Source organism: Lepidochelys kempii, chromosome 12, assembly GCF_965140265.1.
Source record: "Lepidochelys kempii isolate rLepKem1 chromosome 12, rLepKem1.hap2, whole genome shotgun sequence".
NCBI lineage: Eukaryota > Metazoa > Chordata > Testudines > Cheloniidae > Lepidochelys > Lepidochelys kempii.
The window spans coordinates 11,079,053-11,105,627 of record NC_133267.1 but is presented as its reverse complement, the minus strand read 5'-3'; the positions used below and the strand labels follow the sequence as shown (position 1 = coordinate 11,105,627).

Sequence of the window (26,575 nt, the reverse complement as noted above, 5' to 3'; positions counted from 1 at the left end):
AAACCTTCAAAAACAGACTCCAACGTGAAACTGCAGAACTGGAATTAATTTGCAAACTGGACACCACCAGATTAGGCCTGAATAAAGACTGGGAGTGGTTGGGTCATTATAAAACCTAAACCTAATTTCCCCAGTACTAATTTCCCCCTACTGTTACTCACACCTTCCTGTCAACTATCCGAAATAGGCCACTCTCATTACCACTTCAAAAGTTATTTTTCCTCCCTTGGTATCCTGCTGTCAATTGGTATCCAATTGTCTTGTTAGTCTAACCTCACACTTGGTAAGGCAATTCACATCTTTTCATGTATTTATACCTGCTCCTGTATTTTCCACTCCATGCATCTGATGAAGTGGGTTCTAGCCCATGAAAGCTTATGCCCAAATAAATTTATTAGACTCTAAGGTGCCACAAGGATTCCTCGTTGTTTTTGCTGATACAGAGTAACACAGCTACCACTCTGAAACCTGTATTTTCCTAGGTTTTATTTTATTTTTATCTAGAATCAACATAAGTTTTGAACATAAAGCAGGCTCCATAGCTCAGGGGATTCATTGGTCTCTAGTTCAAATCCAACAAAACTCACTGGCAAATAAGTCACTACTGTCTGACAGATCTTCACTAATGGTTATATAGCTTTTCAAATTAGGGTAATAGGGGACTTGATCATTATAAGTACACAGAAGGGAGAAGCAGAGGGCTGTACTGCAACAGACAAAGGAATAAAAAGATCCAGTGGTTCAAAGTGGAAGCTAGACAAAGTCGAACTGGAAATAAAGTGCAAATAAAGGGTTTTTCTTTGGTTATGAACAGAACAAGCCCACCCATGTATCTGAGAGTCACTCCTTTATACAGTTTGGGCCTCTGATCTTGTTCTTGAGTAACAGGTGATCAGCAGACAAAGGTCCCCTGCTAAGGACAAAGCTTCAAAAGGCTGAGTTCTTGCATAACTGGAGGGGGCACATTAGCATACACCTTCCCCTAGAGATTTCCTGGGAAACCCGAAGTGAGCTGTAGCTCACGAAAGCTCATGCTCAAATAAATTGGTTAGTCTCTAAGGTGCCACAAGTACTCCTTTTCTTTTTGTGAATATAGACTAACACGGCTGTTACTCTGAAACTTAACTTTAAATGGTTATTCTTGCCTGGCCCATTGTTTCAAATAGTTCTCTAAGCTCCTAACACTTCCCAAGATTTACATTGGTCACGTCTCCCCTCAGAGGCATTACACACAACCCCACAATAATACAAAAACGTTTGCATTTTTAATACAATGAATTCCTGAAATACTTAAATGTAATAAGGTTTAACTTAATTCAGTAAGGTTTGTCAAGGATATTGCAGGAAATTGCCATTCCTGTCCCATCCTGTACTCCCCCCACAATGAGTGGAAGGCACATACACTAGCTGAACCACAGTGACTTCATGTGACCAGTTCAGCTCTGTGTAGCTGTAGCTTTTAGGACTGGTCTTTAGCATCACCAGTTACTCAGATGAGGCAGCTGATCATGGCATTTGTTTCAGTGGGCCCTGCAGCCAGTTGCTTTGAAAACCAATAATACTTGCACAAAGGAAGTGGTGTCCTTCAGCGTCACATCAATATTTTGCTTGTAGCTTATCAGTGTGGCTATCACACATATGACATCCTGAGCTGGCTGGCTGAAACACATTTTTAAAAGGTTGGAGGCTCTCTTATTTGCAAAACTGAATTAAAGTACGTGACAGTTGATCAGTAAATCAGCTGGATCTTTACACACTAGTTTATGTAGCAGTCGGGATCGATATTCCCCCAGCATAGACGATCTGCAGCTCAGTCCTTGTCACCGAGTATTTACATATCTGCATAAGGCATATTACTAAGCTATTACCCCATTTGATGGCCTTCTACTGCCTGTCTAGCACCACTTCCCTCACCCCACTCACTGCAGTGGAATGTACTAATTCGAGATGCTGTGAAGCAGAGTCCACCCACAGCCAAATTCCAAATGCACAGGTTTTTACCAATTGGTGCAGGCTATAGCCATCCATTGTCTGCATGCACTATTCTCCCATTTGGTAAGGAAGACTTAAAGAGCAATTATTTCCTGCTTCGGGTGCCTTAGGGTGTCTACACAGCCAGCTGACTTGGACTTAGGTTAATGTAGGGTTACCATACATCTGGATTTTTCTGGACATGACCTCATTTTTGCTCCACCCATCTCTGTCCAGGAGGATTTTTAAAATATTAACAACGGTCCAGGATTTTTCTCCCAACGTTGGGGGTCCCAACAACTGAAACTGCAGCCTCTCCATGTGGGTAGAGCCACAGCCTCTCCGCAAAATATCCCCTCCAGCTTCCCCCTTTCCTTCCAGCTCCCCCTCCTGTTCCCCCCACCTCCAGCAGTGTCCTCTTTGGGGAACTTGAAATACGGTAACCCTAGACTAAGGGTCTGTTTAACTGAGGTGTCGATTTTTGGGCTCTGGGTCACTCCCACCTCGCAGGGTCCAAGAGCCCAGGCTCCAGCCCAAACACAAATGTCTACATCTCAATTAAAAAGCCCCTTAGCCTGAGCCCTGAGAGCAGGAGTCAGGCAGCATGGGCCAGCTATTGGTGTCTAATTGCAATGTAGACATAGCCTCAGCCCTGGTCTACACTAGGAGTTGAGGTCGAATTTAGCAGCATTAAATTGATTTAACCCTGCACCCGTCCACACAACGAAGCCTTTTTTTTTTTTTACTTCAAGGGCTCTTAAAATCAATTTCCTTAGCCCTGCTCTACACTAGCAGTTTAGGTCGAATTTAATGGTGTTAAATCGATGTAAACCTGCACCCGTCCACACAATGAAGCCCTTTTTTTCGACTTAAAGGGCTCTTAAAATCAATTTCCTTACTCCACCCCTGACAAGTGGATTAGCGCTTAAATCGGCCTTGCCGGGTCAAATTTGGGGTATTGTGGACACAATTAGATGGTATTGGCCTCCGGGAGCTATCCCAGATTGCTCCATTGTGACCGCTCTGGACAGCACTCTCAACTCAGATGCACTGGCCAGGTAGACAGGAAAAGGCCTGCAAACTTTTGAATTTCAATGTCCTGTTTGGTCAGCGTGACAAGCTGCAGGTGACCATGCAGAGCTCATCAGCACAGGTGACCATGATGGAGTCCCAGAATCGCAAAAGAGCTCCAGCATGGACCGAACGGGAGGTACGGGATCTGTATGGGGAGAGGAATCCGTGCTATCAGAACTACGTTCCAGTTTTCAGAATGCCAAAACATTTGTCAAAATCTCCCAGGGCATGAAGGAGAGAGGCCATAACAGGGACCTGAAGCAGTGCCGCGTGAAACTTAAGGAGCTGAGGCAAGCCTACCAGAAAACCAGAGAGGCGAACGGCTGCTCCGGGTCAGAGCCCAAAACATGCCGCTTCTATGATGAGCTGCATGCCATTTTAGGGGGTTCAGCCACCACTACCCCAGTCGTGTTGTTTGACTCCTTCAATGGAGATGGAGGAAACACGGAAGCAGGTTTTGGGGATGAGGAAGATGATGATGATGAGGTTGTAGACAGATCACAGCAAGCAAGCTGAGAAACCGTTTTTCCCAACAGCCAGGAACTGTTTCTCACCCTGGACCTGGAGCCAGTACCCCCCGAACTCACCCAAGGCTGCCTCCTGGACCCGCCAGGCAGAGAAGGGACCTCTGGTGAGTGTACCTTTTAAAATACTATACATGGTTTAAAAGCAAGCATGTTTAATGATTAATTTGCCCTGGCATTCGCGGCTCTCCTGGATATGCTCCCAAAGCCTTTGCAAAAGGTTTCTGGGGAGGGCAGCCTTATTCCATTCACCATGGTAGGACACTTTACCACTCCAGGCCAGTAGCACGTACTCGGGAATCATTGTAGAACAAAGCATTGCACTGTATGTTTGCTGGCGTTCAAACAACATCCGTTCTTTATCTCTCTGTGTTATCCTCAGGAGAGTGATATCATTCATGGTCATCTGGTTGAAATAGGGTGTTTTTCTTAAGGGGACATTCAGAGGTGCCAGTTCCTGCTGGGCTGTTTGCCTATGGCTGGACAGAAATGTTCCCCGCTGTTAGCCACGGGGAGGGGGGATGGGCTAACCAGGCGCTGGGGGAAGGCAAAATGCGACCTTGGAACGAAAGCACATGTGCTATGTATGTAATGTTAACAGCAAGGTTTACCGTGAAAGAGTGTACCCATTGTTATATAAAATGTGTCTTTTTAAATACCACTGTCCCTTTTTTTTTCTCCACCAGCTGTATGTGTTTCAAGGATCACAGGATCTTATCCTTCCCAGAGCCTAGCGAAGATTAGAAGGTGAAAAAAACAAACTCACGATGAAATGTTCTCTGAGCTCATGCTGTCCTCACACACTGACAGAGCACAGATGAATGCATGGAGGCAGACAATGTCAGAGTGCAGGAAAGCACAAAATGACCGGGAGGAGAGGTGACAGGCTGAAGAGAGTAAGTGGTGGGCTGAAGAGAGGGCTGAAGCTGAAAGGTGGCGGCAGCATGATAAGAGGAGGCAGGATTCAATGCTGAGGCTGCTAGAGGATCAAACTAATATGGTCCAGCGTATGGTTGAGCTGCAGAAAAGGCAGCAGGAGCACAGACTGCTGCTACAGCCCCTGTGTAACCAACCACCCTCCTCCCCAAGTTCCATAGCCTCCTCACCCAGACGCCCAAGAACGCGGTGGGGGGGCCTCTGGCCACCCAGCCATTCCACCCCAGAGGATTGCCCAAGCAACAGAAGGCTGGCATTCAATAAGTTTTAAAGTTTTAAACTTTTAAAGTGCTATGTGGCCTTGTCCTTCCCTCCTCCACCACCCCTCCTGGTTCTTCCCTCCTCCCTCACCCCTGGTGGGCTAACTTGGTAGTTATCCCGCTATTTATGTGATGAATTAATAAAGAATGCATCAATGTGAAGCAACAATGACTTTATTGCCTTTGCAAGCGGTGATCGAAGGGAGGAGGGGAGGGCTGTTAGCTTACAGGGAAGTAGAGTGAACCAAGGGGTGGGGGTTTTCATCAAGGAGAAACAAACAGAACTTTCACACCATAGCCTGGCCAGTCATGAAACTGGTTTTCAAAGCTTCTCTGATGCGCACCGCGCCCTGCAGTGCTCTTCTAACTGCCCTGGTGTCTGGCTGTGCGTAACCAGCAGCCAGGCGATTTGCCTCAACCTCCCATCCCGCCATAAACGTCTCCCCCTTACTCTCACAGATATTGTGGAGCGCACAGCAAGCAGTAATAACAGTGGGAATATAGGTTTCACTGAGATCTAACCAAGTCAGTAAACTGCGCCAGCGCACTTTTAAACATCAAAATGCACATTCTACCACCATTCTGCACTTGCTCAGCCTGTAGTTGAACAGCTCCTGACTACTGTCCAGGCTGCCTGTGTATGGCTTCATGAGGCATTAAGGCGTAGGCTGGGTCCCCAAGGATAACTATAGGCATTTCAACATCCCCAACGGTTATTTTCTGGTCTGGGAATAAAGTCCCTTCCTGCAGCTTTTGAAACAGACCAGAGTTCCTAAAGATGCGAGCGTCATGTACCTTTCCCAGCCATCCCACGCTGATGTTGGTGAAACGTCCCTTGTGATCCACCAGTGCTTGCAGCACTATTGAAAAGTACCCCTTGCGGTTTATGTACTCGCCAGCTTGGTGCTCCAGTGCCAAGACAGGGATATGGGTTCCGTCTATCGCCCCACCATAGTTAGGGAATCCCATTGCAGCAAAGCCATCCACCATGACCTGCACATTTCCCAGGGTCACTACCCTTGATATCAGCAGATCTTTGATTGTGTTGGCTACTTGCATCACAGCAGCCCCCACAGTAGATTTGCCCACTCCAAATTGATTCCCGACTGACCGGTAGCTGTCTGGCGATGCAAGCTTCCTCAGGGCTATCGCCACTCGCTTCTCAACTGTGAGGGCTGCTCTCATCTTGGTATTCATGCGCTTCAGGGCAGGGGAAAGCAAGTCACAAAGTTCTTTGAAAGTGCCCTTACGCATGCGAAATTTTCGCAGCCACTGGGAATCGTCCCAGACCTGCAACGCTATGCGGTCCCACCAGTCTGTGCTTGTTTCCCAAGCCCAGAATCGGCATTCCACCGCATGAACCTGCCCCATTAGCACCATGATGCCTGCTTTGCCAGGGCCCATGCTTTGAGAGAAGTCTGTGTCCATGTCCTCATCACTCTCGTCACCGCGCTGACGTTGCCTACTCACCCGGTTTCGCTTTGCCAGGTTCTGGTGCTGCATATACTGCTGGATAATGCATGTGGTGTTTAATGTACTCCTAATTGCCAAAGTGATCTGAGCGGGCTCCATGCTTGCCGTGGTATGGCGTCTGCACAGAGAAAAGGCGCGGAACGATTGTCTGCCATTGCCCTGACGGAGGGAGGGGCGACTGACGACATGGCTTACAGGGTTGGCTTACAGGGAATTAAAATCAACAAAGGGGGTGGCTTTGCGAGAAACTGAATGGCCCCTTCAAGGATAGAACTCAAAATTGGGTTTAGCAGGCTGTTGATTTCACAGAGGGAGGAAGGGAGGAGAAAATGAATACAAAACAAATCTGGTCTATTTCTTGTTTTGAGCCACTTCACCTATCTTTATACATCTTGCTGGCAGCAGACTGTGCAGTACGACCGCTATCCATCGTCATCTCCTGGGTGCTGGCCAGAAGATGGTGCAGTATGACTACTGGCCATTGTCTTCTGCTAGCTGCAGATTAAAAGACAGTGCACTGCTGGTAGGACTCAATCAACACGAGACGAAACAAGGGAAATGACCTGGCTAAGTCACTCCCACGTTTGCCCAGGTGCCCCTGACCTCATCAAGGTCGGTTAAAAGAGCACCCTGGACTACGTTGATGACAGCTACCGGTCATACTGCACTGTCTGCTGCCAAAAGGCAATAAACTGCTGCTGTGTAGCTATGCTGTACCATGTCTGCCAACACCCAGGAGACATACGGTGATGGTTAGCTGAGCGGGCTCCATGCTTGCTATGGTATGGCGTCTGCACAGGTAACTCAAGAAAAAAGGCGCAAAATGATTGTCTGCCCTTGCTTTCACGGAAGGAGGGAGGGAAGGGGGGCCTGACGATATGTACCCAGAACCACCCGCGACAATGTTTTAGCCCCATCAGGCACTGGGATTTCTACCCAGAATTCAAATGGGCGGTGGAGACTGTGGGAACTGTAGAATAGCTACCCACAGTGCAACGCTCTGGACGTTGACGGTTGCCTCGGTACTGTGGACACACTCCGTCGACTACATGCACTTAGAGCATTTGTGTGGGGACACACACAATCAACTGTATAAAAACACTTTCTACAAAACCGACTTCTATAAATTCGACCTAATTTTGTAATGTAGACATACCCTCAGAGCAGTACTGAGTTTCTTCCTCTGAGCTGCTCTGGGAAATGGGAAGAGAGGGCTTTTGGACCTCATAGGATCAGGCAAACTGTGATTTTTCTGTCTGAGGTCATATCAGCATCTGATGTTGCTCTGCTTTTAAATTATACAACCTATGAGATTTTTTTTCTACTGTGGTTAAAATTTGAATCTGTGCATGATTTGAGAGTATGCAGGGAAATGACCCAACTGCACTTTATCCAGAAGCTAGATACTATGGAGATAGGCAGCTACAAGGTATGCCAGTGTGACTTTCTTCCCCAATGATTTGAATTTTGTCCCTTAAGCATCATGACATTGTATTTTAGTCTCATGGAACTAGGTAACTTGATATCTTCCTAGCTGGCACTTGTTATTTTCACCAGTATTTTCTTACCAGGCCTTTGAGATAGAATTATCTTATTTCACTCATCTATCTCTACTGCCCGGCTTGAGGTCTTGGTTTGTGCACTCCACATAAGAAAAAAAAAAAAAAAACCATCCACAAGGGCAGTAGCATATGGGTCAATTCTCACAGGAAGTTTCAAGACAGTATGCATTTTTAAAAACACAAGCCCATTTATTATGAGCAAGTTTTCTAGGAAGTGTGAGGTTTGCTTTGGAAAAAATAACAATGTACAAACTCACCTTTTTACACATTGCTAATGTCAAGGCTACAAATAAATAAAAATAGAGAGGATGCAAAAAGTAAACTGCCAACTTGTGTGTGCAAACTCCGCCTAAATTTCACAGAGCTCTTCTAAACACTCACTTCCATGGAGTGATAGCCAGCAAAGGGTGCTCCGGTTCTGCATGTTGCTATGGGGAAACACATTTAAGCAACTGATCAGGAAATGGAAACTTCACCTCCCCCCTCCCTTTTTTTTTTTTATAGTGCTATGTTTCACACTTTAAGCAGCAGTTTGCAAACTTTTTGAGCTGAGCCTCCCCTGGAGTTACAATTCTTGGTTGTGTCCCCTGTGACAAAGCTCTGTCCTTGGCCTCTGTCCATTGCCTCCTGCGTTTCCTGGCAGATTTCGCTAGCCTCAGAGGCTCACCGTGACCCTGCACGTAACCCTTCTCTCTCTAGAGACAAGGGTCACAGTCTACTGAGCCATTTTTATCATAAGCCAGTGAGGGAGGTGAAGAGAAGTTATCCTTCCTTGCACAGTCTCTGTTGTCTCCCAGACCCAGGGGACAAAGGGGACCCGGGCCCACCTTCCACTCCGGGCTCCAGCCCAGGGACCCTAATAGTATCAGCTGTGGTAGCTGACCTTTTAGAAACATAACATGTACAATTCCCTGGGCTACTTCCCCCACAGCAGCCCTCACTTCCTCAAACTCCACTTCACCCTTACCTCAGGGCCTCCTTCCTTGTGCCTGATATGGTGTGAACTACTCAGCCTCTCCAACAGCGCAACTTCCTCCCACAGCTCCTGACATGCACACCCACCTGACTAACTGGGAGGCTTTTAACTAATTTCAGCCAGCCCCTGATTGGCTTCAGGTGTCCCAATCAACCTAGCCTTCTCCTTGCCTTCTGGAAAATTCTTAATTGGCCCCAGGTGTCTTAATTGACCTGGAGCAGCTGCCATTTCACTTATCCTGGTACCAGGGATTTGTTTAGCCTGGAGCTAATAGATCTATTTCCCACTACTTTTCCATAGCCATCTGGCCTTGCCCCGTCACACCCCCCAACCTAGACAAAAATAGACACATGCAAAAGTATGCTGGATAGCCTACTCATAAACCGAACAGAGAACTTAACACAACTTTAATTAAAATTACCTACACCGGTAAGTTTCAGATACACAGATATTTACCCCAGTGGCACAGCCAAGGCTTCCTCAGCAGTGGGCCGCTTCTACTTTGCGGCCAGGCTGCACCGCTAGGGCAAGGCCAATACCTGCCCCTCCACCCCTTGGATTTTCAGGGTGGGGGAAGGCACGTGTGAGGGTCTCTAGGGGTAGAGCCAGTAGGGTTGCCAATTCTGGTTGGACGTATTCTTGGAGGTTTCGTCACGTGACATAACAATTTAATTGAATATTAATCTTTCATTCCTGGAGACTCCAGGACAATCTTGGGGCGTTGGCAACCCTAAGAGCCAGCAGAGCTGGGGGCAGAGGCTGCTGGAAGTGGGAATTGGTGTGGCCACAGTGGATGTTGACACTGACCCACAGGCTGGGTGACCCACTGAGGTGAGGCAGGGGGTGAAGGCGGTGCCCCCTCTGTGGGGATTGTCCCAGGACCCGCTGTATGCAGCTGGCACAAGCCCACCCCCTAAAACATTCCTCCCTGCCCCCTGGGGGGGCACGCCCCACAGTTTGAAAACCTCTGCACTATAGGTCATCTCTCAGGGCAGAAGTGAAAAGAGAAAACTTAGTGAGTTCAAAAGATTAAAATCAGAGCTGCCATGAAACTTTCATACCAAAAACCAGAACCAAATTAAACCTGACTTCTGCTTTTGTTACAGACACAAAACTCAGGCCAGGGTTGGCCAAAATGTTTAATACAGCTCGCACCTATTTCAATAGGCCAGGGTTACATTTCAAATAACCCTAAACTAAGGTTCAGAATAAGTAACTAATGAATGTGGAAATAGTGTTATTTAAAGATAGTGACTTTCCATTCAGTTTAAAGGAATTTCTTTCTAAATAGTATTTATGGTACCACTCACTATGCATTCGGCAGTTTCCAAATGCTAAAAGGACAGCCCTTGTGTGGGAGAGAGAGAGAGAGAGAGACAGAGAGAGATTAATGAATTTGCTCTACATCCTTAGCTAGTAGCGAGTTGGCTTTTAGCTCATATGGTAGCGGCTCACACACTAGGCTCCTCAGGTCCTAGGTTCAATCCCGCCTGCTGACAACCAGTGTCTGTTGGCATTACACTTGCACTGAAAAGCTTACTCTAAGGAAAAAGTATGTACTAATGTAAACCTTAAGCAACCAGAGGAACTCTGGGACAGATTGAGTAAGAGCTGCAGAGATGGTAATTCGTTAAAGTCCAATCATTTTTGCTTTAGGCCTCCAGGAAAGAACTATTATCAGCAATACTATCAATCATCTGCCACTTGGAGCCACATGTTAGAGGCCTTGAGTACATTAACCCTAAAAAATAGAGACAGCAAAGGATATTAAGCTCATCTGATCTCTCTCAGATAAGCAGAATGGTTTCCTACAGCTTTATACTCTAGAGCAGCGGTTCTCAAACTTCATTGCACCGCAACCCCGCTTCTGACAACAAAAATTACTGCATGACCCTGGGAAGGAGTGGGGAGACAGAGCCCAAGCCCCGCTGCCCCAGGCTAAAGCATTCAGGCTTCAGCTTCAGCCCCGAGTCCCAGGCAGGACCCCGACCCCATCAGGCAGCCCCCAGACCACGCTGGGCCAGTTGACAGCCCCTGGACTCTGTGAGGCTGGCCAGCAGTTCCAGACCCCCGCCATGCGGGGCTGGACTGCGACCCCACTGGGCAGCCGGGAACCCAGACCCCGCCGGGCAGCACAGCAGCCTTTAGCACACAGCTGGACTGCAGCTGTTTGCTAATTGGGCCACATGCGGCCTGTGGTTTGAGAACCGCTGCTCTACAGCCTGCCCTTCGCCTGCAGCAGAGTTGGGCCTAATCTACTATCTCAGGGCCTTCTGCAGCCCTGAGCATTGCATGTGTTTGGCTAGATTACACCACCCAGACGGATAATTTTAATAAGATGTTCTATTTATCTTTTCATCACATATTTTGCCTCTAATGTTCAAATTATCAGTGGCACAGAGTAGTTGGCAACTAAATACAAAATAATGTGAATAAAGAAAGACAGTAAACAGCAAATATCTAGTAGAGTGGTGGAAACAGAATCATGTCTTGCTTTAGGTGTCACTGGGCCAGGTTTTATTTCTGTGGATGGGAAAGCATTCTGAATACAGTGCTGCAGTGTGGACACATCTACATAAGTGGAGGGACTATTACATGTGGAAGGGGGAGAAAAAAGGAGGGAATACCACTAAGTATTTTATACTTTCAAAGTTTTATATAAATGCACGGTCACAATAACAATTTCACCCTTTGAGAAAATGGAGGACCAGTGAGGTGACTTGCCCACAGCCCTATAAAGTCAGTTACAGAGCTGAAATCCGAACACAGGAGTTTGCTCTGTTCAATTCTTTTAATCATTTCAGTATTATGCTCACCAAGAACATTTGCTCATGCAAGCTAGTTAATATCGAGAAGGCCAGAATTATTTTAACTCAGTGCTGTTGTTTCCAATTGTACATCTATGCCTGAGGCCAACATTTATTAACAAAACAGTTCTTAGATATATGACTCAAAAAGTTCTAATTACTCCACATGGCTAGGCTTAAAACCACAGTCTCTAGAGCAGGGTTCAGAATATAGTCAACACATTCTGATAAAGCTGAATGCTGTAGGTGGTGTGACAAAGCTCTGTCCTTTTCTCCGTGGGTCCCGTGCTTCCTAGCAGATTTTTGCTAGCCTCAGAGATTCACTGTGACCCTCCACGTAGCCCTTCTCTCTCTAGAGGCAAGGGTCATAGTCTACTGAGCCATTTTCATCATAAGCCAGCAAGGGAGGTGAGGAGAAGCAACCCTCGCTTGCACAGTCTCTGTTGTCTCCCAGTCTCAGTGATTAACTGGGGGGGGGCCCAGGCCCACCCTCTACTCCAGGCTCCAGCCCAGGGACCCTAATAGTAGCAGCTATGGTAGCTGACTTTTTGGAAATAGGACGCGTACAATTCCCTGGGCCACTTCCCCACAGCAGCCCCCACTTCCTCAATATCTACTTCACCGTTACCTCAGGGCCTCCTTCCTTGCACCTGAAATGGTTTGTACTGCTCAATTCCTCCAACAGCGCAGCTTCCTCCTACAGCTCCTGATACACGTGCCCAACTGACTAATAGGGAGACTTTTAACTAGTTTTAGCCAGCCCCTAATTGGCTTCAGGTGTCCCAATCAACCTAACTATCTTCCCTGGCTTCTGGAAAGATCTTAATTGGCCCCAGGTGTCTTAATTGACCTGGAGCAGCTGCCATTTACTTATCCTGGGAACAGGGATTTGTTTAGCCTAGGGCTAATACATCTATCTCCCACTTCTTTTCTATAGCCATATGGCCTTGGCCCATTACAGTGGAGAAGAAGGCCAACCCCATCCAAAGTCTGGCACAAGTATAGTGCATGGCTCTTCCTGAAAGGAGGTAAACAACTAACTGAAGAAAAATCAATTGCTTTTATTAGATTTCACCATGTAAAGACTAAGACACATTTTTAACTGCAGTTTTAAACCCAAGGATTGAGAGGAGAACAGGGAATTGAGGGGAGAACAGCAACATGCAGAGCAAGCAAAGAATCCAAACAACATAGATTTTGAACATGGATAGTAATTTCTAAAAGCCTGTCAGAGACCACTCACCACACGTGGTGCCTCCACAACTCTGGGAATTAGGTCTTGCCAGGCGCCACCCTCCTCTGGCAAGGTCTCTACCCATCCTCTCTTTCACCCGAGGCCCCTCTCACACACGGAACTGCAGCTTCCTGTTTGTGGCTTGGCCCTCCACCCAGACCACTAAGGTCCTCCCCTACCAGGGAAATCGCAGTAGTTCCGGAGCAGTTATCTGTCTGACATCTCCATGCCCTGTGCCACGTTCCAGTGGCTGGCAGGAGAACCCAGGCCCGCCCTCTACACTGGGCTCCAGCCCAGGGACCCTCTAACAAGCAGCCAAGGTCTGTACAATCCTTGCTGCTGTTTCCCTGGGCTTCTTCCTATTTATCTGGCTTCACCCTTTCTGGGTTTGCGAGCTGCAGCTCCCTCAGTCAAGATGAAGTCCCAGTGGAACTGAATGCAGAGTTTCGATCCAGGTATCAGAACACTTACTTGAGTGTGGGTAGGGGTTTTTGTAGGGAAACAACAATGGTTCAAGGGAGAACACTAGATTTGTTTACGGGTAAACTGATGACTCAAGGGTTTTCTTTAGGCTAGACTATAGGAACTGATCATTCCTGGCTATGGGTGTGTTCCTTCAGGGGAGCTCACAATGCAGTTAGGCAGCTTCAGTATTTTGGATATCAGTATGGGATTCATTACTAGAATTGGTCTGATAACTGCTGAGCTGGGTGTGTGCAGGCATAGGTTCATTAACACCTGGAGCAGAGATCCCCCATGATGCAGTGCTTCCCTGCTTTTCTGGTCCCAGAGTTCAGTGCAGTTCTTGCCTTGGAATCTCTGTGCTCCAATCTGTATGCTAATGAAGATGCCTCCCTGTCCCATCTTTGATGCAGATGAGTCTAGGGGAGTTGCCTTAATCCTGTCACCCTTGTCAGGAGTTGTTTAGGTGCATCTCCCACTGCCTTTTCATTGCTTTTCATTGCATCCGATGAAGTGAGCTGTAGCTCACGAAAGCTTATGCTCAAATAAATTGGTTAGTCTCTAAGGTGCCACAAGTACTCCTTTTCTTATTGCTTTTTCTGTAAGTCTTTCTTTTGATTGGTTTTGGTTCAAGCAGAGGCTGGGGAGGGGGGATGTCCTTTGTGAGTCAGACAGGCTGGTTACTGCGCCCTGGTTCCCCAAGAACACAGAGCTGACTGGTATTACTGTTCCTGCCCAGCTGAACCCATTTCCAGTTAGTGGCCTGCTCCCAGACTCCTTCAGGTGCAACCTGGGCAGTTACATGGCCCACCTAGCCACTTTAACCCCTCCAGGCCTTGTGTGGGATGGGCACCCCATCACAAAGCCTGAACACAGAGGCCTTATTTCTGCTCTAATTCACACCCTTTGCAATCCCATAAAAGCCAGGTTTGTCAGGACACCGAAAAACCCGCAGCTGGCCCATGCCAGCTGACTCAGGCTCGGGCTGCGGGGCTGTTTCATTGCAGTGTAGACTTCCGGGGTCAGGCTGGAGCCAGAGCACTGCGACCCTCCCACCTCACAGGGTCCTAGAGCCTGGGCTTCACCCTAAGCCCAGATGTGTACATGGCTGTGGAACAGCGCCACAACCCAAGCCCCATAAGCCCGAGTCAGAGCAATTTCACAAGATGTTTTTTACCCAACCCTAATTATCATCTCCTCCAAAAATGCTTTTTACTTTCCAGCAGTCCTCCATAGTCACCACATGGAGAAGTTCAAGATGGCATGTAGCAGCTTTATCACTAATAACTCAAGAGAAGTTCAGTTACTAACATTTGAAAAGATACAAACAGGAACAGGGCAAATAAACAGTGCTCCCAAAGGGAAAAAGTCAGCACAGGACTGTTGAAGTTCTTGCAGTGGAGGGTAAACTTTTGATTTTTACATATTTAGAAGAGCCCTACGTTTCTATAAACAATTCAGATATCCAGCCCTTGTCCTGAAGATACCAGATGCTAGATGTTGTGCAGACATGCAACAACAGATGTCATGATAATAAATAATGCTGCCCTGGGCTACTAGAGGAATGGAACCCAAAACAGATTGCATAGTTATTTAGCGTTCCCTGGCTCAAAGCAATGAACTAGAGATAGGATTCAAAGCAAGATATTGTGGCATATACAAACCAATGACAGCTGAATTCTGCCCATGGTGATCAGCAATCAAACACTTGTGGCAGATCCAGCAGTGTCACATGCCTAGAATCTTTACCTCGCCCACAGACTTAAGTGAAGGCAGTTACTGCAGTGAGACTAAATAAAGGGCAGAATATAGTTTCTCAAATAACCTCCAGGTTGAAAGAATCCTTTAACTTTTGGCAAAAACATAATTTAAAAGAGGCCACATTCTCCTTCAAACAGCCATGGCATTTTTTTCCTTCTCAGACTAATGTCACCATGGTCACCTACAAACCCAGCTGGCAGTTAGCTCTCCCTTAAAATGCACAAAAAAAAAAAAAAAAAAGTCCATTTGATTAGTACTTCTGGTCCCCCATCCTCATACCGGGCATGCATCCAAAGACAAGTGACCATCCAAGAGCTCGAACTACATAGTTCAGGCCCTTCATTTTCAGTTTTTACTGGAAAATTCCCAAGTTTTCCAAAAAGCTATTGTTCAGCTTTTACTGATTTTCACCCAGTTTTTGGACTACTCGAATATATAAATATACTGCTTATGTTAAGGAAATCCAATACATGACATTAGGTGATGTGTTTATGTTAATAATAAGTTTGCGTTTCCATTTAGGCTAGGCTGTCTGTTAAAGTAAGGCAAATGTAGTGGAAGATGCACACATGCATACACGTGCAAGTGTTACATACAGTTCATGAAATAAATCACAGCGTGAGCTGCTTTTACTTTCAATATTCCTACTTCTCTCTGTTGCTTTTTCTTACTAACCCAGAAAACCATGAAGTTAATTTTCTGCCCTCATTTTCATCCATGTTTTTAATTTTTTGTAATAAACACTGAAATTCCCAGGAAATTTTAAACAAAATATAAACTGAAAACAAGGGGCCTTGCACATAGTACAGGATCTGACCTGAGGTGCTGGGCATTACCAACCTCATTTGACATCAGTGGATCCAAGAGTGTTCAGCACCAAGCCATATTCCAAACACTGCTACCTAAGCACTTAAGACAAAATTAATCTTTGCCATCTGTAGTTAGATTTACATAAATGATGCTCAAGGTTTAATACTATTCACACACCTTGGAGGTACAGCTTTGTAGCTAAGCAGAAGATTTATCCATTTGCATTGCAGTTCACTCTACATGTAATGTCTGTTTGGGTATGTGTATTCAATACCCTTTTGACCCATCAGGTTTCTGTGCATTGTTAATGCAGTATTATATATATTACAGTAATGAACATTAGACCCAAAGTCTGTACCACAGAAGGAGATCCATAAGAAATGGGAAGCACGTTAGCTGTCTGAAGAGGAGGGTTTCTTAGGTCTAGACGACAGGAATTTTGCACCTCTCTTTGTGGGATTTCGTTCTCATTCTCATTCATTGATTTACTGTCATTCCGCACCTGGAAGAATTCAAATAATATTGCCCTGGAAGTCAGATTTATAATACACTTATTAAGAGTCTTATAATAGAACTTTGTTAATTCAGGTGAACCATTCTTAAACTGTACTGCAAAATACATTCAGGATGAGGAAAGCAACTTTCTTGTCTTAATCTAATCTTTTGCGCTCTCATGAGTTTCTTCAATATAAAAGATTTCCCAGAGCCTGCTATGGCACACATCCTGGCAAAGGGAGACACAGCTAGCTGTTCAGCAGGTAAATCTTTTGGTCCGTGCCTGCTGTGGATACCTCCACTGTAAATCTCCTGCTGAACTGAGTCAATTAGTATCTCCACCATAGTCGGCTAACAGTCTTAACACAAAAAGAAAAGGAGGACTTGTGGCACCTTAGAGACTAACCAATTTATTTGAGCATAAGCTTTCGTGAGCTACAGATGCATCCGATGAAGTGAGCTGTGGCTCACGAAAGCTCCATGCTCAAATAAATTGGTTAGTCTCTAAGGTGCCACAAGTCCTCCTTCTCTTTTTGCGAATACAGACTAACACAGCTGCTACTCTGAAACCAGTCTTAACACAAAGACTTAAACTTCTCTAACAATTTTTCACCCTTCTGAATTATTTTAAGTCAGTGAAAGATGGATTAGGGGTCATGAAATCTCCAGTCACATCACAATGTCAGGCAGCTGGCAGCACGTGTAAAATTCAGCATAAGACACTGCTATTTTTAGAACTCAAGAGCTAGTTCCTAATACTGGTATATTTGTAGTAGCCAACTGAGCAGTACTTTGATTAGGAATTAAAGAACAGTGGCAGTTACCGGAGTCCTCTATAAAAAGAAACTGTCTCTGTATTGTTCCATCCACGCTCTTCCCCTTGCCCCTTGTCTAATCTTTGCTTCCCAAGAGCCATTTTGAAGCTTTGCATTAACTGCCTCCCCTGTTTTTCACATCCTTCTTGCACAGCAAAGAAGTGGGGCTTTGAGAACTTCAGTCTCTTTTCCCCCTTGGCAGCAACCAGAAATTCAGTGTTTGTCAAAATAATTTTTTCAACTGCTTTAATCTTACTTTTTCCACCTCCTTGAAAACACGGAGCAAGTTTTCCCTTAAAACTCCTGTCAGTTCTCTTTCGGTCCAGCCTCTTCTCAGAAGTTCCGCAATTAACGCAGAGTATTTCGAAACATCTTCCAGTCCTTCAGGGAATCTGTTAGTAATGACCACAGAATGACACACCATATAAGCCGTGCTTCTGGATGAATCATGTAGAGAAGGGTTTTAAATGATTGTGGCAAGGGTCCAGTTACACTGAGAAACAGGTCACCAGAGGGCTCAACCCTTCTCCCAATTAAGTCAAAATCAAAAGTCCAGCTAACTGGTTGAATCCCAGAGCCATATCAAACAAGGTCTTTCTGCAGGAAGCATTACTTTAATGGGACTAAACTGTGCATTCTAGAGAAAGGCGACATTCTGTGCAGACAATAAAGCAGCATGGGCAGTATTAAAGAAATAACACCACTCATTCATGAATACACCCCTCATTCCCCACGCCCCATCTCTGATGGCCAGGAAAACATCTGTGCAACAGAAGGCTGTAGTGCACTTTACCTATGACATGCTATACTATCAGAAAGAGAGTCTGTATGCATATGATACACTGAACAATTGTGGACCATTCTTTGTACTCTACTATACACATTAAGTCATTTATCAGAATAATCTAGGGGGACAAAGTCCTGGGAGAAGTCTCAGTTTTGAGCTCAATGGGAGTTTTGGACCTGCAAAGAAAGCTTCATGAAACCCTCCATTTGAAGGGAATACAATAAGCAATCTGATGTCTATTGTGTAATTCCTGTCACAGCAAAGAAAGTTGGAAGGAAGAAGCAGCCAAACCTATACATAACTGGTCTTCCAGGGTTTATTTTTGTGGGCCTTTGGCATTGTTTTGAGAGACTATGTGCAGGGCTGATTGTTTTAAATCTGCGTCAAGCAAGCTAGCAGTGTCATCCCTTTACTCCATGGCTCATTCAGCACTTTAGGAACCCACAACACCAATTCTATTGAATAGCCGAGTGAAAATGTGTACAAGACAAGAAGCTCCAACTGTTATCTGTCACCGCATAGGAGATTCCTGTTACTGAACGGCTAGTCCCTGTGGCAGCAGACTTTTCTTTTGTGATCCACCATTTGATATGACTTGTGCCCAAGTGTCTCAGACTCAAGCAAGAAAGATGCACAAGGTCATGAGCCAACAGAAGAAGAAAGGAGAAAAGCTTAAAGGCAAGCAGGTAAGCACCAAGCAGGCTAATCTTATGCTAGAATACATTTGTTATGCAGGGCCATATATTACCCCAGAAGCAATCACAGGCATGAGTAGGGGGAGCCATGGTGCAGAGATCAGATTGCTTGTTTTGAAGGGAGGAGGGTTCCCTGGCAGAACAGAACGTTGCCCCCCAAGCACCTAGATCCTAGGAACCAATGGAAGCCAAAGCCATGCCTCCACATTAGCCCAGGGCCACATGGTCCTTCCCTAGCTGCTAAGAAGGAGAGAGGGAGGGAATAGTTATACAGTACAAATGGCTCATAGAAGAGCTAACAGTCTGAGGCAGGGTTAGATTTCTACCATTCATTTCTGGCACGTGCAAATCCCTGACCTCAAAGAGGGCACCTCTGAGGTTAGGAGGACAGCAGGGGGATTGTTGTGCTGGCAAGCTCATTTCCACCCCACACCAAATGAAATGTATCTTCACACTAATCTAGAAGGGAACGATCAAGCCCTTGCTTTATTAAAATGTGTTTTAATAATAACTGCACAACAATTTGCTCCAAGAGCTGTGGTCTGCCTTTTTCAAAAGAACCGAAAGAAAATCCTCATGAAGAGCACGTTATTTTTAAAGGTTTCAGAGTAGCAGCCGTGTTAGTCTGTATTCGCAAAAAGAAAAGGAGTACTTGTGGAACCTTAGAGACTAACAAATTTATTTGAGCGTAAGCTTTCGTGAGCTACAGCTCACTTCATCGGATGCATTCGATCCGATGAAGTGAGCTGTTGCTCACGAAAGCTTATGCTCAAATAAATTTGTTAATCTCTAAGGTGCCACATGTACTCCTTTTATTTTTAAAGTTATATATTGTTTTACTCACTGATCCACTCCGTCATAGTCACCACCAATTCCTATTGATTTTGAACCTGCAATTTTCTTTATGTGGTCAAAATGATCTAGAAGAAAAGACCAAAGAAAACAACGTCAAAGCACAGAGCAAGAAGAAAAACTATTTCAGACATATTGGTGTTTGGTTAACATGTCTCACAATGTTTAGACAAAGCACTAAGTTCACTTTAAATATGTGACGACAAAAAATACATGTAGAACATGAGCTAAAATTCAATGATGTAAGTGACATGCCCTTGATATTTGCTTAACTTGACATTTGTATTCAGTGCAGTACTAGTCCTCTTGACAATAAAATAACTAGGCTGATGAAAAGTGAGTTGAGGAATATGACTGGCTCATATGCAGGACATGAATTCTCTAGAAATACCTTGTATATAGCAATGGAAATTGCATTACCCCTTATTTCCCAACACCCCTGGGGTTTGCTCTACTCTGAGACTAACTATTTACAGTCAGGGCTTTTCCTGGGGATTAACACCCAGTTAGGATTTAGTCAATGGTCCACTTTGGGCCATCAGTTCCTCAGCTACTTATTAATGACCTGTGTCTCTTATTATTGTTCAATAAGTGTAAACTCTAAAAACGACCCGATTTAGGGATCTAAAGGGGTGTGTGTTACAAGCCACTGAGTGGCTGTGATTTACACAGTGTGGGGATGAGTGAATGTGTGTGTTACAGCAACAAAGATTCGCACTTGAAATGTGGCTCAGACTCGAGAGAAATTTATAGAAGGAATCATTATTCAGAACTGCAGTATATTAGATGCAAACCTGCCACAGTTGCAACATTCACAACCTCTCTTCCACAGGCCAGCACCTTTGTATAGAAAGTCACCATCACAATTCCATTGTTCTTTTTCTGCAAGATAGAGGGACGTATTGTGAGCAGCTATTCACGGGCCCTGTGTCATGGTCACCCTCAAGGGATGTGAACGCAGCTCCATCTAGAGCCCATCAATGCCATTCTACATGTGAAGGTCAGTTGAGAGCACACACTGCTGCCTCCCTATCCCTTATATGCAATCCTCATCTGGTGTAAGTCAGCATAACTCCATTTACTTCAGGAACCATGTCAAACCAATGCAACTTCCTCTCATTGCAAGCATTTCTTTTCAACATGCCAGCAATCGTTCCACAGTCACATATCGAATATAACCCAAAGCCATATCTGAAGAGCAAATGCTTAACTTATTTCTTATTGCTTGTGAACTGGATTTCAGAGATGGCAGGAAGAAAAGTACACACTGAATCCTGTATGCGCAGGATTGTCTTGGGCTGGCCAAAGGAGTGAAATCTTTTCAAATCACTCACCAAACTCCGGAGAATATCATCAGGAACATTTCTTGAGTGGTTACAAACAGAGAAGGCTGACGAATGACTGAAAATGACTGGTGCTTTGGAGATCCGGAGAACCATTCTTGAGGTGGAGTCTGATGTATGAGATAAATCTATCATCATCCCCAAGCGATTCATCTCCATCACCACTTCCTAACACAGATGTACAGACAGCAGTATTAGTATTGCATTCTGTTAAAGGAGATGTGTTAACAGATGTATGTGCCTAAATACTTACATTCTGCAGCTGTCATAAAAGTGGGTATAGGTCTCTCTACGTGTGTGGTTTTTTGTGGCTACCATAGGCTTCCTAATCGTTTCTCTAATGGGGACACACTAGCACATCACAGAGTCTCCTTCTCAATGCTATCGGCAGTTATCACATATTTAAAATCTCAGCCATATAAAATCTAAGGTCTTGATAATTCACTGTATACTGTATAGTTCACTGTATACTTCACTAATAAGTATTGCTGCTAATACAAAATGTTGCAATTTCTTACTCCTTGAATTCTCAGTGTTCTGAAACCACTATGAGAAAATTGTACTAATTTACCAAATTATTTGCTGCATTTTGCCAGATTCTATGTCACTCATGCCTTAAATAAGCACTTGCAACACTCATGGAAACCAAACAGACCTGCATGCACTTCTGACAGGAAAATTTAACCCAGTTTACTCATCCCACCGGTCTGAACACTTGAAAGGTAAGGAGGACTTCCCAGGATAAACTTTGAAACATAACTGGAAAAAAAGGAAATTGGGGACCTCAAAGTCATGAGTTTAAATTTATTTAATTTATTTTTGAAGTTAATAAATAAAGCCTTGGAAATAAATTTTCAGACCAAATTTGTGCTTCTCAAGTTTTGCAATTTTCTGTTTTATGTGCTATGTTTTGCTAGCACTAATGACGTTCTTCTACTTTCAGATTTAAAAGTATCTTGTTGAATAGAGGTGGCTTTGATTAAGTCATGGACCCAACCGCCACAGAATTTCTTTTGGGGAAGGAAAGGGAGTTCAAAATCCGCATTAGAATTTCTCAGGCCCACCTCTAATGGCACCACAATCAGGCTCTAGAAGCCTATTTGTCCTGGGCACCATTTAAAGGAATGGTACTAGATTCTATGGAACAGGAATGTAAAGAACATATTATAGCTGCTACTTAATGGATTATGTCAAATCCGGAGGTTGTTATTCAGGCAAACTTCCACAGCTTCATTTGAAGTTGAGTAAAAACTGAGTTAAAGAACCACAGGATTTGGGATAGTTTATATTAAAATTCTAAAAGTTTCCATGACTTCCAGCGACCTCCATGACTTCAGCCTGCGGTGGTTGGGAGCTGTAGGATCACCTGCTGCCTCTGGCGGCCCTCAAAGCACCAAGCTACCGCAGGTGGTGGGGTACACCGCAGCCCCCATCCCCCGTGGGCAGCGAGGGAACCCTGCAGCTCCTGGCCACCACCGTCAGTGGGGAACCCCCAAGTTCCTGTCCACTGCAGGCCACTGGAGCCACGGGTGGCAGGGGTACCCCACAGCTCCTGGCTGACACAGGAGGCAGGGGCACCCTACAGCTCCTGGCCTCCATGGGCATCCGGGGGACACCCAGAGCTGCAGGCAGCAGGGGTACCCCACAGCCCCAGCACAGCTGCCTTGCTTCAGGCGGTGGGGGGACCCACAGATCCCCATTTTGTCTTGGATATTTTTAGTAGAAGTCACAGACAGGTCACGGCTTCCGTGAATTTTTCCTTTTCCCCCGTGACCTGTCTGTGACTTTTACAAAAAATGTCGGTGACACAATCTTAGCCTTAATCTTGATTTATCAATTCCTGCAACCTATTACTGTACCTCAAGTCCTGAATACTCCCGCCCTCTGCCCCTCAACATATCCCATTCTGGGAAAGTTGTACAGAATTTGATAGGGACAAAACCCACAAGGTTGTGTAGACGTTTACTGAAGTGCTACAAACAGAAAAGACTGAGGAATGATGGAACATAGACAGTTTAGTAGAGGGAAATCCTTTCTGTAGGATGGGGAAAAGTCTATAGAATTATACAATAAGAATACAATTTTTATTACATACTATGGAACTGTGTATCAGAGGGATAGCCGTGTTAGTCTGTAGTCACAAAAACAATGAGGAGTCCGGTGGCACCTTAAAGACTAACTGATTTATTTGGGCATAAGCTTTCATGGGTAAAAAACCCACTTCTTCAGATGCATGGAGTGAAAATTACATAAATATTTATGCCTGTATCTATAATTTTCACTCCATGCATCTGAAGAAGTGGGAGTTTTTACCCACGAAAGCTTATGCCCAAATAAATCTGTTAGTCTTTAAGGTGCCACCGGACCGCTCGTTGTTTTTATAAGACTGTATAGTCACAGTCTCTTTACATATTTTACTCTCTCTCTACTGTTGAGTTCTGAATCCCCCATCCCAAGGCCATCTACAATTTATAGTCATTAAATCTCTTAAGACAATTTTTTTTTAAAAGCAAAGGACCAGAATTTAAAAGCAAACATTAACCAGGTTAGTGTTAATGAGAGAAAAGTTTGCTTAGGTTGCCATTGAGGAGAGATTCTTACTTTGCCAAATGAACTCAGACCATTCAGATTAGGATAAAAGTTATGTACTTGCTTTGATGAAGATTCTGCCCTTCAAAAAGAAAACACGTAAGAAACCATTGCATTATTCTAGTGGGTTAGATCCAAACAATCAAATTTCACACAAACACAGTATAAAACCCTCACCCTGAAGTCATATAGCTGAGATTAAAGATGATAAACATAGCTCTCATTCATGCAATGTCATGCTTGTATCTCACTCCTAGACATTAGTCATCCAGGTCAGAACTAGTTCACATGGGTGAGGAGGCACTTTGCGGAAGTGCATGCTGTGTAATGCTGCAACACTTCTAGGGGTCACTAGCAGACTTCAGGGCTATCAATCTGGTATCTTTCACCAAAACTAAGTTCACTTTTAAACTTGCACCCGCGCTGTCTGACCAGGGCCAGGTTGGGTGAGGAAGAAAAGGAATTACAGCAATGCAATAACATGGTGATTCTTAGGCCTGAGTGCAGCATGGGTACAGGTTACTTTTTAAATGTTAGAATAAAGAATGCTTTTGTTGACTTATTTCTTGTGGGTGTTACAGCAGAGGTGGGTCTTTAGGACTAGTCAGAGAGTGGTGGTCTTCATGAGCAATTCCTGAAGACAGTGTAGAAAGATATGACAATGGCTCTGTAAGAAGTGGATACAGGATGTTGAGGCTGGCATCAACAGCCAAACAGAGGAAACTGGTGGGCAATGTGTCAGAACTAGATCAGTAGGAAGGAGCAGAGTTATGCAGGGCCATTTTCTACTGTTAGCTGTTCTTCACCCCTATATGGGTCTGTGTGACTCAGGAATTAGAAATATGATTTGCAGGCTTTGGTATTTAGGTCACCAGTTTGAACCCAGCATAGAACGTTACTGCTCAGAAGCTGTTTGTGGAAAAAACGGACATAGTGCAGTTCCCAGTGCTGGATGTCTACATCACAATTAGCTCCCTCAATAAAAACTACTAAGACTGAAGAAGTGTGTGGACGCCTCTCACACCATGACAGGAGTATGGCAATGACATTTTCCTTGCTGGACAATTCTGTGGACAGAGGATTTAAGGCTGACCCTAGAAGAAGCTGCAGGATGAGGGGGGCTCTACACAGACTTAAGGGCTGATGTATGACTGTGGGTTAGAAAAGCATTGCTCATCACCCCTAGTGTGGCGGAGGGAGGCATGACAGCAAAGTCTTCTAGGAGATGGATCAATCTGCTTCTTACAGGGAGAGTTTGGGATCCAATTCCTTCCTTCACTGGGTGTGCTTGGCCAGCAGGCGGGAGAGGCAAGAGATGTGTGATATGGAGGTGTGTGAACCGAGCTCCAGCCCACCCATGTGCAGTACACAAGCCTTCACAGCAACACATGTGGTATGTGCTTGGGGCTGGCCAAAGAGGAGAGTTTCCAGTGCTGTCAAGAGCTGAATTCACACACAGCACTCACCACGCCAATAAGGAATGTATGAAGTTAGCTGAATCAACAGAAAACCCTTTCTTACTGCCTCTCCTGACTGTAACAAACTTTTTACCAGTCTCAGTAACATTCCTTCCAGAAGAGAAACGTATCTGTTACATCCTGTTCTAGTTTTCTCACAAAGCAATGGAGATGATGACTTGCCTGTATTTATTTTGCCAACAAACTAAAATAGATCCCAGGATGTCACTGAAATGCCAAGTGGCAGACAGATTCTCCTTCTTTAACCCACCACATAACAAGCGGACCTATCCAAAGGACACCAGTCACCCTTCAACAAATCCACCATTAGTCACAGATAGCAGTCTCCCACATTTTTCAAACCAATTTTGGCCCATCTTAAAACTGCCATCCCTTTGCACTGGAAAAGTAAGCGTTACAGAGACTAGTGCACATCAGTTACCATGGAGTATTGCAGGTGTGCGTTAAAGACATGTACCGAACACCCAGGTCATAATACATCCTTAGCGTTGCGAGACTGCTGTCAATGGAATGGCCACCTTCTATTCCAATCAAGCATGCTATCTTTTTACTATCAGCAATACCTGGAGTTTAAAGGGAAAATAAATGCCACAGTAAATTGAAGACAAAGACTTAGAGCTATCTGCATTGAGCAGCAGACAATCATTTCACAACCATAAATGCCAATACTAACATTCTTAATATGCAATGTGTGATATGCCAAGTACTTCATCTCACATATATTCCCTCCTGCAATCTCATTAAAGAAACATTTTCATTATAAAAAAGTATCACCTTGAGAAGTAGTAACAAGTTCAAGTTCTGGATAGATCTGACACATCCTCTTGACAACATCAATCTGCTCTAGGGTCAGACGCACAGCATCCTTGTTCTGAGCGCTACACAGAACATACACTGACCAAAACTGAAAAAGAAACATTGATAGACCAAACCACAAGTTCATGGACTTCATTATCAGCAAAAAGATGAGACTCATAAATAAAACCACTTCCTCCTCAGCAATTTGTCAGGGAGCTTTCATCACTGGGATATTCCAAAGGAACACCTAATCTGACTGGGGCACGCTCTCTGATACGAGGCTCTTGGCACCCCCAATCATTCACACAGTCTTCCAAGGACAGGAGGATAAGACAACTTATTAATTCAGTTGCTGTAAAAAACCCAACACTTTGGATAAGTGGAGCTGGATTCTGCAAATTCATTTTAAAGTCTGGCGAATGCAAATATATAAAAGTTTCTGTAGCCATGCAGTTTTCCCTTTTTTCTATCATGGGTTGAATCAAAATCCCAGGTCTGAACCACCTCTTCTAAACTATGGCATAGCCAAAATCTGGATGTGTATCTGGATTTTGCTCAGATCCATCTATAGTCTAAGAGATCCATGTCATAGCACCAACAGTACACACCTGAGCTCCGACATGGCCAGACTGAAGTTTCTGAATATTTGTGACTGTGGTGTTGAGAATTTTTAAGTTGATTTTACTTAGTCTGTTTTGGTACAATATCCTCAGTCGTAATGGAAGGTCATTGTGCCTAAGAAGTAAAATAATAGCATTAATGATACAAAGAAGCTTGTCCTTTCCTAATGTTTATTTATTTATCTATCTCCTTTTAGTTCCCCTTGAATGTTCACTGCCAACATCCTTGCAACAGTTCTCTAACGGGTGAAGA

General features: G+C 44.7%; 1 protein-coding gene across 4 annotated transcripts in view; it reads right to left on the bottom strand.

Annotated features, from left to right (window-relative positions):
- Nucleotides 1–15,981: 15,981 nt before the first annotated feature.
- LOC140896203 (dipeptidase 2-like) overlaps nucleotides 15,982–26,575 on the bottom strand; it is a 30,255-nt gene continuing 19,661 nt past the window's right edge. The window contains exons 3-11 of one of the 4 annotated variants that reach the window (XM_073307580.1): nucleotides 26,311–26,437; nucleotides 25,679–25,850; nucleotides 25,326–25,467; nucleotides 23,439–23,508; nucleotides 20,829–21,005; nucleotides 20,289–20,376; nucleotides 19,487–19,562; nucleotides 17,417–17,552; nucleotides 15,982–16,352 (exon numbers count right to left, since the gene is read on the bottom strand). In XM_073307580.1, the coding sequence (XP_073163681.1) occupies nucleotides 16,155–16,352; nucleotides 17,417–17,552; nucleotides 19,487–19,562; nucleotides 20,289–20,376; nucleotides 20,829–21,005; nucleotides 23,439–23,508; nucleotides 25,326–25,467; nucleotides 25,679–25,850; nucleotides 26,311–26,437 (1,186 nt within the window). In that variant the 3' untranslated portion in view covers nucleotides 15,982–16,154. Of the gene's footprint in view, nucleotides 16,353–17,416; nucleotides 17,553–19,486; nucleotides 19,563–20,288; nucleotides 20,377–20,828; nucleotides 21,006–23,438; nucleotides 23,509–25,325; nucleotides 25,468–25,678; nucleotides 26,438–26,575 lie in introns of all 4 variants that reach the window. The other 3 variants (XM_073307581.1, XM_073307582.1, XM_073307583.1) reach the window with 3 other exon arrangements.